This window comes from Paroedura picta, chromosome 4, assembly GCF_049243985.1.
Source record: "Paroedura picta isolate Pp20150507F chromosome 4, Ppicta_v3.0, whole genome shotgun sequence".
Classification (NCBI taxonomy): domain Eukaryota; kingdom Metazoa; phylum Chordata; class Lepidosauria; order Squamata; family Gekkonidae; genus Paroedura; species Paroedura picta.
Window position 1 is genome coordinate 39,490,155 of NC_135372.1, and position 13,293 is coordinate 39,503,447.

The 13,293-nt window shown below is 45.9% G+C and overlaps 1 protein-coding gene across 2 annotated transcripts in view; it reads left to right on the top strand.

Annotated features, from left to right (window-relative positions):
* The window catches only part of TNR (tenascin R), a 536,279-nt gene that overhangs the window by 438,511 nt on the left and 84,475 nt on the right, over positions 1–13,293 (top strand). For both annotated transcript variants that reach the window (XM_077332511.1, XM_077332512.1), the window contains 2 exons: positions 2,628–3,104; positions 10,225–10,488. In XM_077332511.1, coding sequence (XP_077188626.1) covers positions 2,628–3,104; positions 10,225–10,488 — 741 coding nt within the window. The remainder of the gene's footprint in view (positions 1–2,627; positions 3,105–10,224; positions 10,489–13,293) is intronic.

Below are 13,293 nucleotides of genomic sequence, written 5' to 3' on the forward strand. Positions count from 1 at the left end.
TCTCTCCACACAGCTCTCTGTCCAGATCGTAAAATGTTGCAGATAGTGTTCAGGTTGTTATAATGTGCCACCAGCTCCTGTGTTAAATTAGATGTTCTATTAAATGTACCTTTAAAAAAAATTAAAAGGAAAGCCATCAAGGCCCATTTACATGCACGCTCTTCTCCGGAAGCCGGTCCAGGGCAGGCTATTGTCGAATGAATGAATAGAGCGAAAAGAAGAAGAATCTTCACCAATGTAGCCCTTGCTGTGAGAATAACGGTGTTACTTTCATTGGTGAAATGCCATACAGTATGCAAGGTCGCATTGAAAAAAAGCCAGAGTAGGGCCAATCCCTTCATGCTGCTCCAGTCTAACAATATTGGATGTCCGTAATTGGATTTTGACTGCAGGAGCTGTGGGGGTGTCTCCCCCCCCCCACCCGTCCCCATTTTTCTATATTTTTAGAACTGAACAAAAACACAGGCTTCTTTTTTGTGGGACTTTTGTCTCCTGTGAAATGAGTGGCCCTTTGGGGCAGTTGATTTCATTCAGGCACATATAGAGCAGGGAAATATTCTTCGTCTTTAAAGTGGGTGGCATTCTCTGGTGTGATTACACACACACACACACACACACACACACACAAGGCTTCTCTTTTGCCGAGAAACGTAGGGCCTGCAATTTTACAGTGATTGGCTTTCTGAGGAAGAGCAGCTCTTATTTCTTTTTTTAAAAATGTATGTCTAAGTCAATAACATGATGTTGACATTTATGAAAAATATTAATCCAGAAAGCCTACAATTCAGCCAGCGTGGTGTAGTGGTTAAAGAGCAGCAGACTCTAATCTGGAGAACCGGGTTTGATTCTCCACTCTTTCACATGCAGCCAGCTGGGTGATCTTGGGCTAGTCACAGTTCTTAGGGCTGAGCTCACAGTGCAGTTCTCTCAGGGCTCGCTGAGCCCCACCCTACCTGCTGTGGGGAGAGAAAGGGAAACCCGCTTTGGGACTCCTTCAGGTAGTGATAAGGAGGGTATAAAAAAACCCAGCTCATCTTTTTTATTCTACAAAAGCCACATGGCATTGATACAGCCATGCACCCTAGGTCTCTATAAATATCAAGTAATAAGTCGCGAAATAACAAGAGAATGCTGTTCTTTCAGGGGGAAATGCAGGCCACCTGAAACTGCGCCTTTCACAGCAACAGAAGAGCCTCATTCTCCCCAGCTCTGATATCCTTATTATTGTGAATTGCCTGGAGTATTGATTATGTGCAATCATTGCTGTGATAGAGTGTGCGGCGGCAAGGCTCAGAAAGTCAGAACGGCCACGGGGAGGAGGTTTGGGAGCGGAATCTCCAGTCCCTTCTCCAGTCCCTTCTGTTGCAAGGGGAGAGGCTTATCTCAGCCATGGGGATGGCTAGAGCCTTGCTTTTCAAAAATAATGCTGCAGATTTTGAGAGCCTGGTGAGCACATGAGTAGAATATTATACTGATACTAGGGGTCAAGCCCGTTGCATTCAGGAATACAGTAGGCACTAGATTAGGGGGGTGGAATGGAAGAACTCAGTGGACGGCATCCCCCTGTGCCTAGGACCTGGAAAGGCTGCAGGCAGCTGTTAGGGAACTCGCCGGCAGGGGTAGCTTTCACGCAGTAGGGATCTGCAGCCTCTGAGGCTCTGAGGGAAGTGGAAGGGGGGGGTGGTCAGGGGTGGTGGATGGAAGGCAATTGGTTGGCAGTTGGACAGACAGGCAAGCCGGTTGGAGGAGGAGGCTCTCAGGGGCGGGACAGCCGCCCTGAGTGGCACTTAAGCCATGAGACACGCTCCACCTCCAAGGCCTTATCAGAAATATATAGCGGAACAGATAAGAATTTTGTAGTGTCAGCTTTTTAAAAAAAAATTGCAAACCCCTGGTGGGAATGGGGGGAAATCATGATGAAACCTGCTGTGGGGAAGCCCCTTGCCTTGGCATTTGATTGGTAGCTGCCCCAGGACTGGGGAAACCATGCAAATATGTGTCTCTGCATGTGCTGCCTTATCCAAAATCAGCCCATCAGTCGATCTTTCTTTCACCCCCGTTCTTGGGTAAGCAGTTCAAGAAGGATATTGATAAGTTGGAAGGGTGACTAGGATGGTTGAGGGATTGGAATCCATGTCTTATGAAGAAAGGTTGGCTAAGTGTAGCTTGGAGAAGAGGAGGGCCAGGTGTGATGTGATAGCTGTGTTTACCTACCTAAAAGGTAGACATTTTAAAGAAGGGGCCAACTCGTTTATTGCAGCTTTAGAGACAAGGAATAGGAGCCATGGGTTCAAAGGACAGGAAAGGAGGATCCACTTAAATATAAAGAAAGCGTTTTCTGATGGTGAGGGCTGCTAATAGGTGGAATACACTGCCTCGAAGGGCAGTGGATCCTCCTTCATTCGAAGTCCTTAAGAGAATGGATGAGCACCTGTCACAAGTGTTTGATTTTCAAGTCCCCAAGAGGGTGGGTGGCTCTGTGCGATTCCGATTCTGTCCCTCAGTCCCATCTGCAGCGTCAGGGTAAAAACAGTGTCCCATTTTACCGAACTGTCATGCTGATTTCCGAAGTTACCCATGAAAAGAACCCTGTGTGCTACCAACAACGGCCTTCTCCATTCTTCCAGGACAGCTGGATTTCTTCCCCCATTGCAGCGGCCACGGCAACTTCAGCCTGGAATCGTGCGGCTGTATCTGCAACGAAGGCTGGGCTGGGAAGAACTGCTCGGAGCCTCTTTGCCCCATGGGCTGCTCCAGCCGGGGCGTGTGCGTGGACGGCCAGTGCATCTGCGACAGCGATTACGGCGGGGAAGACTGCTCGGAGGCCCGCTGCCCGACGGACTGCAGCTCACGGGGGCTCTGCGTGGACGGGGAATGCATCTGTGAAGAAGGCTTCGCTGGAGAAGACTGCAGCGAGCTGAGGTGCCCCGGGGACTGTTCGGGGAAAGGAAGCTGTGCCAATGGGACGTGTATCTGCCAGGAAGGCTACGTGGGAGAGGACTGCAGCCAGCGGAGGTGCCTCAACGCCTGCAGCGGGCGTGGATTCTGCCAAGAGGGTCAGTGTTCGTGTGAGGATGGCTACCAAGGGCGAGATTGCTCAGCAGGTAAGACTGTGCATGGAAATTATTCATGTGTTCATTCGTTTATTATGCCCCCCACATGTGCAGGCTCAGGGCAGAGCACAAACAATCACATACTTAATATCAGAACGTAATCAGTGAAAACCTTTAAAAGCACATCTTCCATTCAAATTCCGTTCAGCTGTGGCATCAGTGCAGCCTTTATTGTTTCTGACGTAGAAACATTATTATGGTTTTCAGCTGAGGTTATCTGCTGGAGGGGGGACAATTTTATGTTGTTATCACTGGTCCCAAATAAAAGCCTGGTGGAAGAGCTCTGTCTTACAGGCCCTGCGGAACTGTACCAGTTCCAACAGAGCCCGGATCACCTCCAGGAGCTCGTTCCACCTGTAGGGGCCAGGACCGAAAATGTCCTGGCCCTAGTTGAAGTTAGACATACTTCTCTAGGACCAAGGACCACTAGCTGGTTGCTATTGGCCGAGCTTAACATTCTTTGGGGGATAGAGAAGGACGTATGTATGCCGTAGAGCCTCTTGTGGCGTAGAGTGGTAAGGCAGCCGTCTGGAAGCTTTGCCCATGAGGCCGGGAGTTCAATCCCAGCAGCCGGCTCAAGGTTGACTCAGCCTTCCATCCTTCCGAGGTCGGTAAAATGAGTACCCAGCTTGCTGGGGGGTAAACGGTCATGACTGGGGAAGGCACTGGCAAACCACCCCGTATTGAGTCTGCCATGAAAACGCTAGAGGGCGTCACCCCAAGGGTCAGACATGACTCGGTGCTTGCACAGGGGATACCTTTACCTTTATGTATGCCGTAGTGTTCCTGGTTCTTTTCTCATTTTTTTTAATTACCCCCCAAAATTCCCAATGCATTTCACCCAAAAAGATATCTGCTATGTATAATACAACAATAACATTATTGACTTTATACAATTACACACATTATGTATTGTATTAGAAGAAGTTTTAAAACCCTGCCCTAAATTAACAGAACTGCTCAGGAAGTCAGTATGGTGTAGTGGTTAGGAGTGCAGACTTCTAATCTGGCGAGCCAGGTTAGATTCTGCACTCCCCCACATGCAGTCAGCTGGGTGACCTTGGGCTTGCCAGGGCACTGATAAAACTGTTCTGACCGGGCAGTGATATCAGGGCTCTCTCAGCCTCACCCACCTCACAGGGTGTCTGTTGTGGGGAGAGGAAAGGGAAGGTGACTGTAAGCCACTTTGAGACTCCTTCGGGTAGAGAAAAGCAGCATATAAGAACCAACTCCTCCTCCTCCTCCTCCTCCTCCTCCCCCCTCCCCCTCCCTTTTCTCCTCCTCCTCCTCCTCTTCTTCTTCTTCTTCTTCTTCTTCTTCTTCTTCTTCTTCTTCTTCTTCTTCTTCTTCTTGTAGCCTTGAGATTGCATGTAAGAGAAAAACAATGATAAAGGTTTTTGACACTTGGCCAGTTGCAACTCAAAAGTTTTAAAATCTTTTCTTCCTTTTTGTATCAGAATAAACTTACTAACCTGTTCATCTTCCGAAAATTCATTTTAAAAAAGAATAAATTGTTGGCTAGTATACTAGAATCTTTTTTTGGTATGTTTTTTTTTAAATTCAGCAATAAAATAATTTTACCCATTTTGTCCCATCAGCCTTGGCCTGGTTTGTCCATACTTGGTGACTGATGCAGCTCTTTATTTTCCTGTTTTTTTTCTGGCTGCAACTCTTTTGATGCCTGATGGAGAACAAAGGACGTTTGAGATAACTTACCATTTAAAGAGCAAAAGATAAGGCTGGTTATTAGAAAGATCAGCTTCAGTACTTTTTAATTTCCTATCTCAGCGATGTATCCGTAAGCTTCAACCAAACAAACAAGAGTAAATTTAACTTGCAGCTCCATTGATTATGTTTTTCAGTCACCAATTAAAACTGACCTTCACTGAATAATCAGCTCAAGCTTTCACTGATTAATCTATCAACTGAACTAATTAAAGTCTGCCGTTCTGATACAAAGGGAACGATGCGGTGAGCTCAAAAGGAGTAGTGTACACCACAAGGTCAGCTAATCTAGCCTCTAGGAGAAATGCCTTGGTCACGTCCAGACTAGATTACTACAAGGCCGCCTCTGGTTTGGAAACTTTCCTGGTTTAAAATGTGATGCCTGTGATGTTAACAGCCAAAAGTCAAGATCACAAACCAGGAATGTAAATCTTTCAAACAGATGAGTGAACAGGAAGTAGCTTTAATCGTCAGAATTTGCACTGGTTACAGCAGCCTTTCTCAGCTCTTTTACCATTGAGAAACCTCTGAAACATTCTTCACACTCTGAGAAACCCCAGAATTGGCATGATCATACAGAATATGACTGGGAAGCATAGCCATGTACATACCCACCTGGGGCCCTTCCCCATCCCACCCCCTCCAGGCCTAACATTGGTGTTTGGGGAGGGAAGGGCAGGTCAACATGACCATATGTGGTCATATCACCTGGGAAACCCTTTCAGGACCTTCAAGAAACCCCAGGATGTCATGAAACCCTGGTTGAGAAAGCCTGAGTTGCAGGCTAAATTTTTGTAAATCCTTCCTCGGTGACAGTTGACTACAACAAAACAGAACAAATACGCCATAATACTAAGGTGACCAGATTGTCCCACTTTTAGAGGGACATCTGGGGGTATCTGGCAAATTGTACTTATGTTGAAATTTAAAAATATATATTACAGTAATATTTTTGTGTTCTATGAAACTTTTTGTTGCTCCATATAGACCACATTTTTCATCAAGAACCCCCTTGGTCAATGGTGTCCTGCTTTACCAATGTTAAAATCTGGTCACCTTACATAATATGTCTGTTTTTTGCAGAGTAATGAGACAACATATACAAAGAGGCAATAACTCACCAGTCAGGCTTATGAGAGTTCAAACAGCCAAACAAATGGTCCTAACACTCTGAGCCATTCATGAATTTACTTGGCGAAACCCTCATTCAGAAACATTCAGAAAACTAGAGCTAAACCCTCTAATCATATTCAAGAAACACTCTTACAAAGAGAAATTGCATGCTACAGAATTAAAAGGACATGCTCAAAAAAACACTAAAAGAGTCAATAGAATTATTTAAAGGGACAGAGCCAAGAGTGTTTTATACAGGAATTTCAGTTTTAAAAACTTATAAGAGACTATTCAGATCCCATAATGAATTTCGGCCCCTCAAAAAAATAAAGAAGGGTTCTTTTTACAGGAGTATGTTTATAACATCTGTTTTATTATAAGAATGATGAGGTTGAAAACATAAATGACAGAATTTCAAGTCATCTTCAGAATGCCTTGGACCCATAAAATGGCTCCCTAGAGGGGCATCTTTTTGCATATTCCAACTGCAAGATCTATGTTCACAAATTTGGGTTCAAATAGAACTTTCAGTACATATCTGAGCCTACAGGCATATTCTATCAAATACATGATTTGTTTGATACTGAAGTTGCTAAAGAAATTCAACTCAAATTTAAAGTGACATTCCAGAGTATCTAAAACTTTAATGTCAGAGGTAAATCTGCAAAGGAAACATCTAAAGCATCTATAATGTCCCTCACTTGTCATAGATGGTGCAAAAGAGCTCGAATCTGATCCAGTTAAGTATTTTCTAAGAGCCTTGTTTTTTTTTAAAGAGAGGGGAGACTCACACCCAGGAATCAGCCTCTTGGCCAAATCTTCAGGAAATTCCCAACCCAAAGCTGGCAGTGCTCTTACTTTGGGGCAAAAGCTCTATGATAGAAATAGCTTCTTGCCATAGAGTGTTGCCCAAAAAACAAAGCACTGACCTCCAGTGTCACCAGCATGCCTGTGTCACTTCTAGGTGACACCAGCACATCTTGTTTACTTCCTGCTTCTTCTCTTCCCGTGCCTGTCAAGTTTCCCCCATTTCTGAAAACCCTAAAACAAAGGGGGAGGTTCTAAACCGAAGGATTCCCAAGCCCTGACTGGGGACTGGCAACCCTAATGTAACACAGTCTTTGAACTTTGATTTTTATCTGTGACATCATTATACTAAGGAACTGGACAAATTTATTCAGAGGAACTTTGTACTGCCTCTCCAGAGTCCTGCTTGGAGAAGTGCATTGAAAGTAACCTACCATCCTAGAGTTCCATATCTCCAATATATGGGGATGTTTCTGTACAGAAATCCAAAAATTCCAAAATGGGATACACATTGTAGAACAGTTATACAGCAGAGAATAAATCCACTGTGTAAAGACAACACAATCAGAATTGTACCTTCCTAACAGTCTTTTATATGTTTAGGAGTTGTTACTCTGCAATTAAACTACAAAGAAGCTCATCAGGATGTGAATATTATCTAGAGGCCTCTAGGCATTTGTGCAGTAAAGTTTTGGTTGGGGTCTACTGAGGAAGCATTCATGATAAGGTGACCAGATTTTAACATTGGTAAAGCGGGACACCATTGACCAGGGGGGTCAATGCTTTCCGGCACATGGATTCCTTTGGTAATCACAGCAGTCTTTTTTGAAAAGCAGAAGAGGAAAAGGAACATTCAGGAGCTGAGGCCAATAGTGGCTTGCCTACAGCTGGGGTTGGTGCAAAGTGTTTTGTTAACCCGAGCAGTCATCCCCTGTGCTGTGGATGGCTGGAAGTAAGTTTGCCAACTCCTAAACAGATCCTTTCCGACCTGCAGGAATTACTAGGGGATGTTAGTCAGCTCCATGCTATAAAAAGCTCCCAGTGCCTGTTTCTGCATACAAGGTGGACCAAGGCTTGCTGCTGCTGCTTGGAAGAGAACAAATGTTGAAAGACAACTGACATTGTACCAGTGCTGCAACATCACTTCCAGCATAAACCTGGAAGTGACATCACCATACCGGGATGACACTCTAGGAATTACCTGAAACCCTATGGGAAACCATAAGGCTTTGGGAGAATCCTAGGTCATTTTCCCAATGTGGTGACATCAGAGTTTTACCATCAAACATGGTCTTACCATAGCGTTTCCAACCATTCCTAGAGTTACCGGTTGTTGCTTCTGGGTAGTTCTAGGAATCCCAGGGATTCTGTGGTAAGAATTTCCTTTAAGCAGACAAGGCCTTGTTTTTCTTTTTGATTTTTCTTCTGAGATGCTGCTCCCTTACAACTGAGAAAAATGAGCAATCCTAAGTAGTATAGCCACGACACAAGCTTATTATCATTCATTTGAAAATCTCAGTTTACAAAAAAGGGAACTGGGCAATAATTCAGGGTTGCAGAAGCAGAAAACATGTAGTGTGGCAATTCCAAAGGTGTTGCATTTGGGCAACGCCTGTTTTGTTATACTACAGAGGAGGGTAGGCAATTTACTTCACAAAAGCATGAAGTTCTTTTGATTTAGGGTAGAACAGGCTCCTTCATTACTTTGCCCCACCTCCATCAGACTCAAGCTTGCTATTTTAAGCAGGAAATGCCAAAACAACCTTTTTAGCCTGTTGCTCAAATAGCCTTCTTCATGTGACACAAGTAGAAAAGCACTTTAGATAATGATCCTGATGTTCCTCTGAGAGAGAGAGAGAGAGAGAGAGAGAGAGAGAGAGAGAGAGAGAGAGAGAGAGAGAGAGGTACTTTGTTATTTGGCAGATGGCAAAAATCCCCAAGCAGGCCCAAGTATTTGCTCTTGATCTCAGAAGGTATGTCATGTTGTCCATAGCAACAGCCACAGGGTGCAACACAATAAGTCTTCCCCTATAGCACGGGTAATACAATCAAAAGTTCCCCAAAGGGTATTTCTGTGTCTAACCATTCAACAGAAAACCTGTCTGCCTGAATATAAATTTGAATCATCTTTCATGGTCCCCTGCCAGGCGGCTGGCTCTATACATTTTTGGCAAAACAGGAACATGGCTTCTGATAGGTCCCACCTGCAAAACCCTAGGGTTTCTGGAAGCATTAGGTATTACTCACGCATTTTGCCTGGCTTCCTAATAGGCAATCAGGATATACAGGGCTTTTTCACCTGAGAATCTATTTCTGTGATATGGCTGGTTGCCAACTCAGGCTTGGGAACTTCCTGGAGGTTTGCAGGGCTCTACCTAGGGAGACAAGCTCCCTGGATGCCATCGAATACACCTTCTGATACTGCCCTTTGCTGATCCTTGTCATATGGCGATCAGCTGTCATTGCAGGACAAGTCCCCATCTCACCTTGTGGTTAGGATGAACCCCTGTAAGAGTCAAAGTCATTACAAAGCAAACTGCCTCTGCGTATGTACCCTCTCCTTTAATAATGCCAAAGAAAATTTGGGCCTCTAGAAGAAGAGCTGGTTTTTAAATCCTGCTTTTTAACTATCCAACGGAGTCTCCAAGCAGCTTACAATTGCCTTCCCTTCGTCTCCCTACAACAGACACTCTGTGAAGTCAGGGGGGAGGCCTGAGAGAGCTCTAACATAATTGCTCTGTGAGAATAGCTCTTACGTGACTGGGACGAGCCCCAGGTCACCCAGCAGGCATCATGTAGATCAGGGGTAGTCAGCCTGTGGTCCTCCAGATGTCCATGGACTACAATTCCCATGAGCCCCTGCCAGCATTTGCCTACAATGTACGCGCAAAATTCCGGACAACAAAACAGTAAACTGCCGTGTGATTCCTTCACCTAAGGATGGTGCAATATTGAAATTAGGCTTGTCATAGATAAGATGATCCCTTATTGCAAATTTACTCATCATGATCCCTTACTACAAGCAGGGGATGGGAAATAAGTGGAGACTTTGTGGTAGAGCCAGGAGTGGCCAGTATTTAGGGCTGGGGGGAGGACTTCAGTGGAGAATAATGCTATGGAGTCCCCCCTCCAAAGGAGCCATTTTCTCCAGAGAAACTGATCTCTGTCACCTGGAGATAAGCTATAATTCCAGGGACTGTCCAAGTCCCACCTGGTAGCTGTCATCCATACTTTGGTTCCTTTCTGAACGTTCACTTGGAGCAGAACCCAGATTGATTGTTGGGTCCTCTTGAAACAGCCTGTGCAGCAAACTCTGATGTCTTCCTTCTTGGGAAGCATTGCTGAATACAGCCCAACTCTCTTTGTTTGTAATTGTGTTTCAGATTACATTTTAAGGGCGTAGTTCCCCTAAAGGAGACTAGCCAATTCCCGTCATTCATGCAGCATATCTTGCTTCTTCCTCTAGTTGCCCCTCCAGAGAGCCTGCGAGTGGCCGCCATCAGCGACAGGGCAATTGACTTGGAATGGGACGGGCCGATGGCCGTGACGGAATATGTCATCTCCTACCAGCCTGCCCTTCCGGGAGGCTTGCAACTCCAGCAGCGGGTGCCCGGGGACTGGAGCTCCATCACCCTCAAGGAGCTGGAGCCGGGCCTTACGTACAATATCAGCGTCTACGCTGTCATCAGCGACGTCCTCAGCACACCCGTGGGTGCCAAGATTGCCACCCGTAAGTATGGCATGATCCGGTTTTTGGAAGCGGGAGGCATTTCAAGGGGAAGGGGAGGCATTTCAAGGAAGGGAGCAGGATTCACGGCGGCTCAAAGGACTGACTGCTCTTGCATGTATCAAGGGTGTGGAAGCAACAGCCGTGTGTTTTAAGAGTGTCCGTGGCTGCTGTATTTATTATCGTAATAACTGCAAATAGATGTGCCCCTAAGAAATAATCAGTCACGGCCTATAGCACAGAGAGTGAGTCTACTTCTCTACCTTCACCTGCTCCTCGGATTAGTAAGGAGAGCACGGCACAGCAGCACTGGAAGCAACACGGAAAGCACTTTAGTCCTTTCAGGGGCTCAAAGGCAGCTAACAGGCTTCAGTGAGTTTGAGTCAGCTGCAAGCAACCTTTAGCATAATCTGATTTGGAAAGCCCTGATCAGGTGAAACAACCACAGGGATTTCAGGTTAATGAAATGGATCTCTCTTTCCCTTCCACATTGCGATTTTGCTTCCCAGTGTACCAAGTTTGTTCCAGAAGTGTGTGTATGCTATGGGTTGGTTTCCTAAAATTGCCTCCCCACTTTTGCTGGAGTAAAGCTTAACATCTCACTCACAGCAAGGAGTTTGGGAGTGAATCGGGATGCCGCACTTTCAATGGAGGCCCAGGTCATGGGCGTAGCGCGCATAGTGTTTTACCATCTTCTCCAGGCGAGGCTACTAGCACCCTACCTGCCCCCCCCCCAGACTGTCTGGCCACCATGATCCTTGTGATGGTCACCTCTAGACTGGACTTCTGTAACTCGCTCTATGCTGGCCTACCCTTGTCCTTGACCTGGAAACTCCAGTTGGTGAAAAATACAGCTGCTAGGATCCTCACTGGTACACCTTGGAGGCCCATATCCAGCCAGTGCTGAGGCAGCTGCATTTGGTTGCCTGGATCATGTTCAAGGTTTTTGGTTCTGACCTTTAAGGCCATTCGCAGCTTGGGCCCTGCCAGTCTGAGGGACAGCTTGTCTCCCTATAGCCCCCGCAGAGCACTCCGCTCTGCAGGCACTAATCCGCCTTTTTAGTCCTGGCCCCAACCTGTTGGAATTTTCTCCTGAGAGAGCAGGAGCCCCTGATGGAGCTGTCACAGTTCCGCAGGGCCTGTAAAACAGCTCTTCCACTGGGTCTTTGGTTGAGGCTGGGTTAAGATCAATGGGCCCCACTCAGGCTTCCCTATACCACCGCACAAAACCCTTGATGGATGACTGTGGAAGGTAGGAGGTGTTTTGCTATCTTGGTATATCCGGGATGGTCAAGGGATTGGCAGTTGGTCAAGGGATTGGGATTTTTATGGGAATTGTTTTATGTGAATCGCCTTGAGTCCTTGGAGGAAGGCAGCCTATAAATCTCATAAATAATAATAATAATCCTAGAACAGACCCTATGTGATGGAACTGACAAAGGACTTTGTTGGCAGAGTTTGAATGCACAGAAAGAGTGGAACATCAGGCTGCTTAAAGAATAACATAGTTATAATTATGAAGAGAAACCACTATGTACATAGAGAGAGAGAAAGAGATCTAACTATCTAGCTAGCTGTTGTATGCAGCCATTCTTCTGATCAACAACCATTGTAGAGGCAAGCAGGGAGGAAGTGAGCTCAAAAAGCAGGAAGTCTCCTGTTGAGCCAATCAAGGTCTTCTAGCCAAATACTAGCCAGAGTCAGCCATCTTTAGCTTCCGATATCTGATGGGATCAGGCTTGCCTGCCTATCCAGGGCAGGGTAGAGTCAGTCTTGCTTCGCTTCTGAGATCTGTCAGGATTGGTCTTGACTGGGCTATCCAGGCCAGGATCCTTTTTTTACAGCATTAGAGTCTCCCAAACCCAAGGTCTCTGAGTCACCCATTCGTCCCAAGTCTTTGGGGAATCAAGCTTAATCAAAACAGACATGCAGGGACACAGGGAAGCAAAGATTCCAGGCAGACAGCAAGGTGCATCCTTCTGAATTTATTCAGGTTGGCATCCGCTGTTGGATCTAAAGGATGCAAATTGTGGTTTCGAGCTGATCCATATTTATATTTCGATAGGGAGCAATTGCTCTCGGCAGCATAAATCCAAGCAGGTGACCCTTTGGAAGTTTGCGTGTGTTCACAGTGAGACAACATTAGAAGAAAGTCTCATCTCTGCAAACAGACCCCCTCCCCCAGTACACAAACACACACACAGAGCGATTCTTCCCTGGCAGTTGATTTTGCTGAATCATTTGGAGCCTGGTTTGCCATAGCCTTAAGCTGGGATCTCTTTTTCAATCGCGTATCCCTGCAGTATAATTCAAATTGTTGTTGTGTTCAAAGATGTTTTCCATCTTTGGAAATTTTTAAACAGAGGCTGGATAGCCATCTGGCTGATTCTGTGAAGGTTTAAGGGGGTGGCAGGTTACAGTGGATGAGCGATAGGGCTGTGAGTGTCCTACATAGTGCAGGGGGTTAGACTAGATGACCCATGAGGTCCCTTCCAACTCTATGATTCTATGATTCAAGTCCCAGCTGACGTGGGACAGCCCTGTTGGGTTTTCTAGGCAAGATATGTTCAGAGGTGGTTGGCCATTGCCTGCTTCTGTGTAACAATCCCAGGCTGCCTTAGCAGCCTCCCATCTAAATATTGACCAGGGCTGACCCAGCTTAGCTCCCCAAGTCTGATAAGATCCTGCCAGCCTAGGATATCTAGGTTAGGGCTATAACTTCTCTACCAGAATGACTTTTCATCGTCATCCACATCCTACATGATCTTACCCCCAGCCCAGTTATTGGGGAGCGGTTGTTGGCTGTTT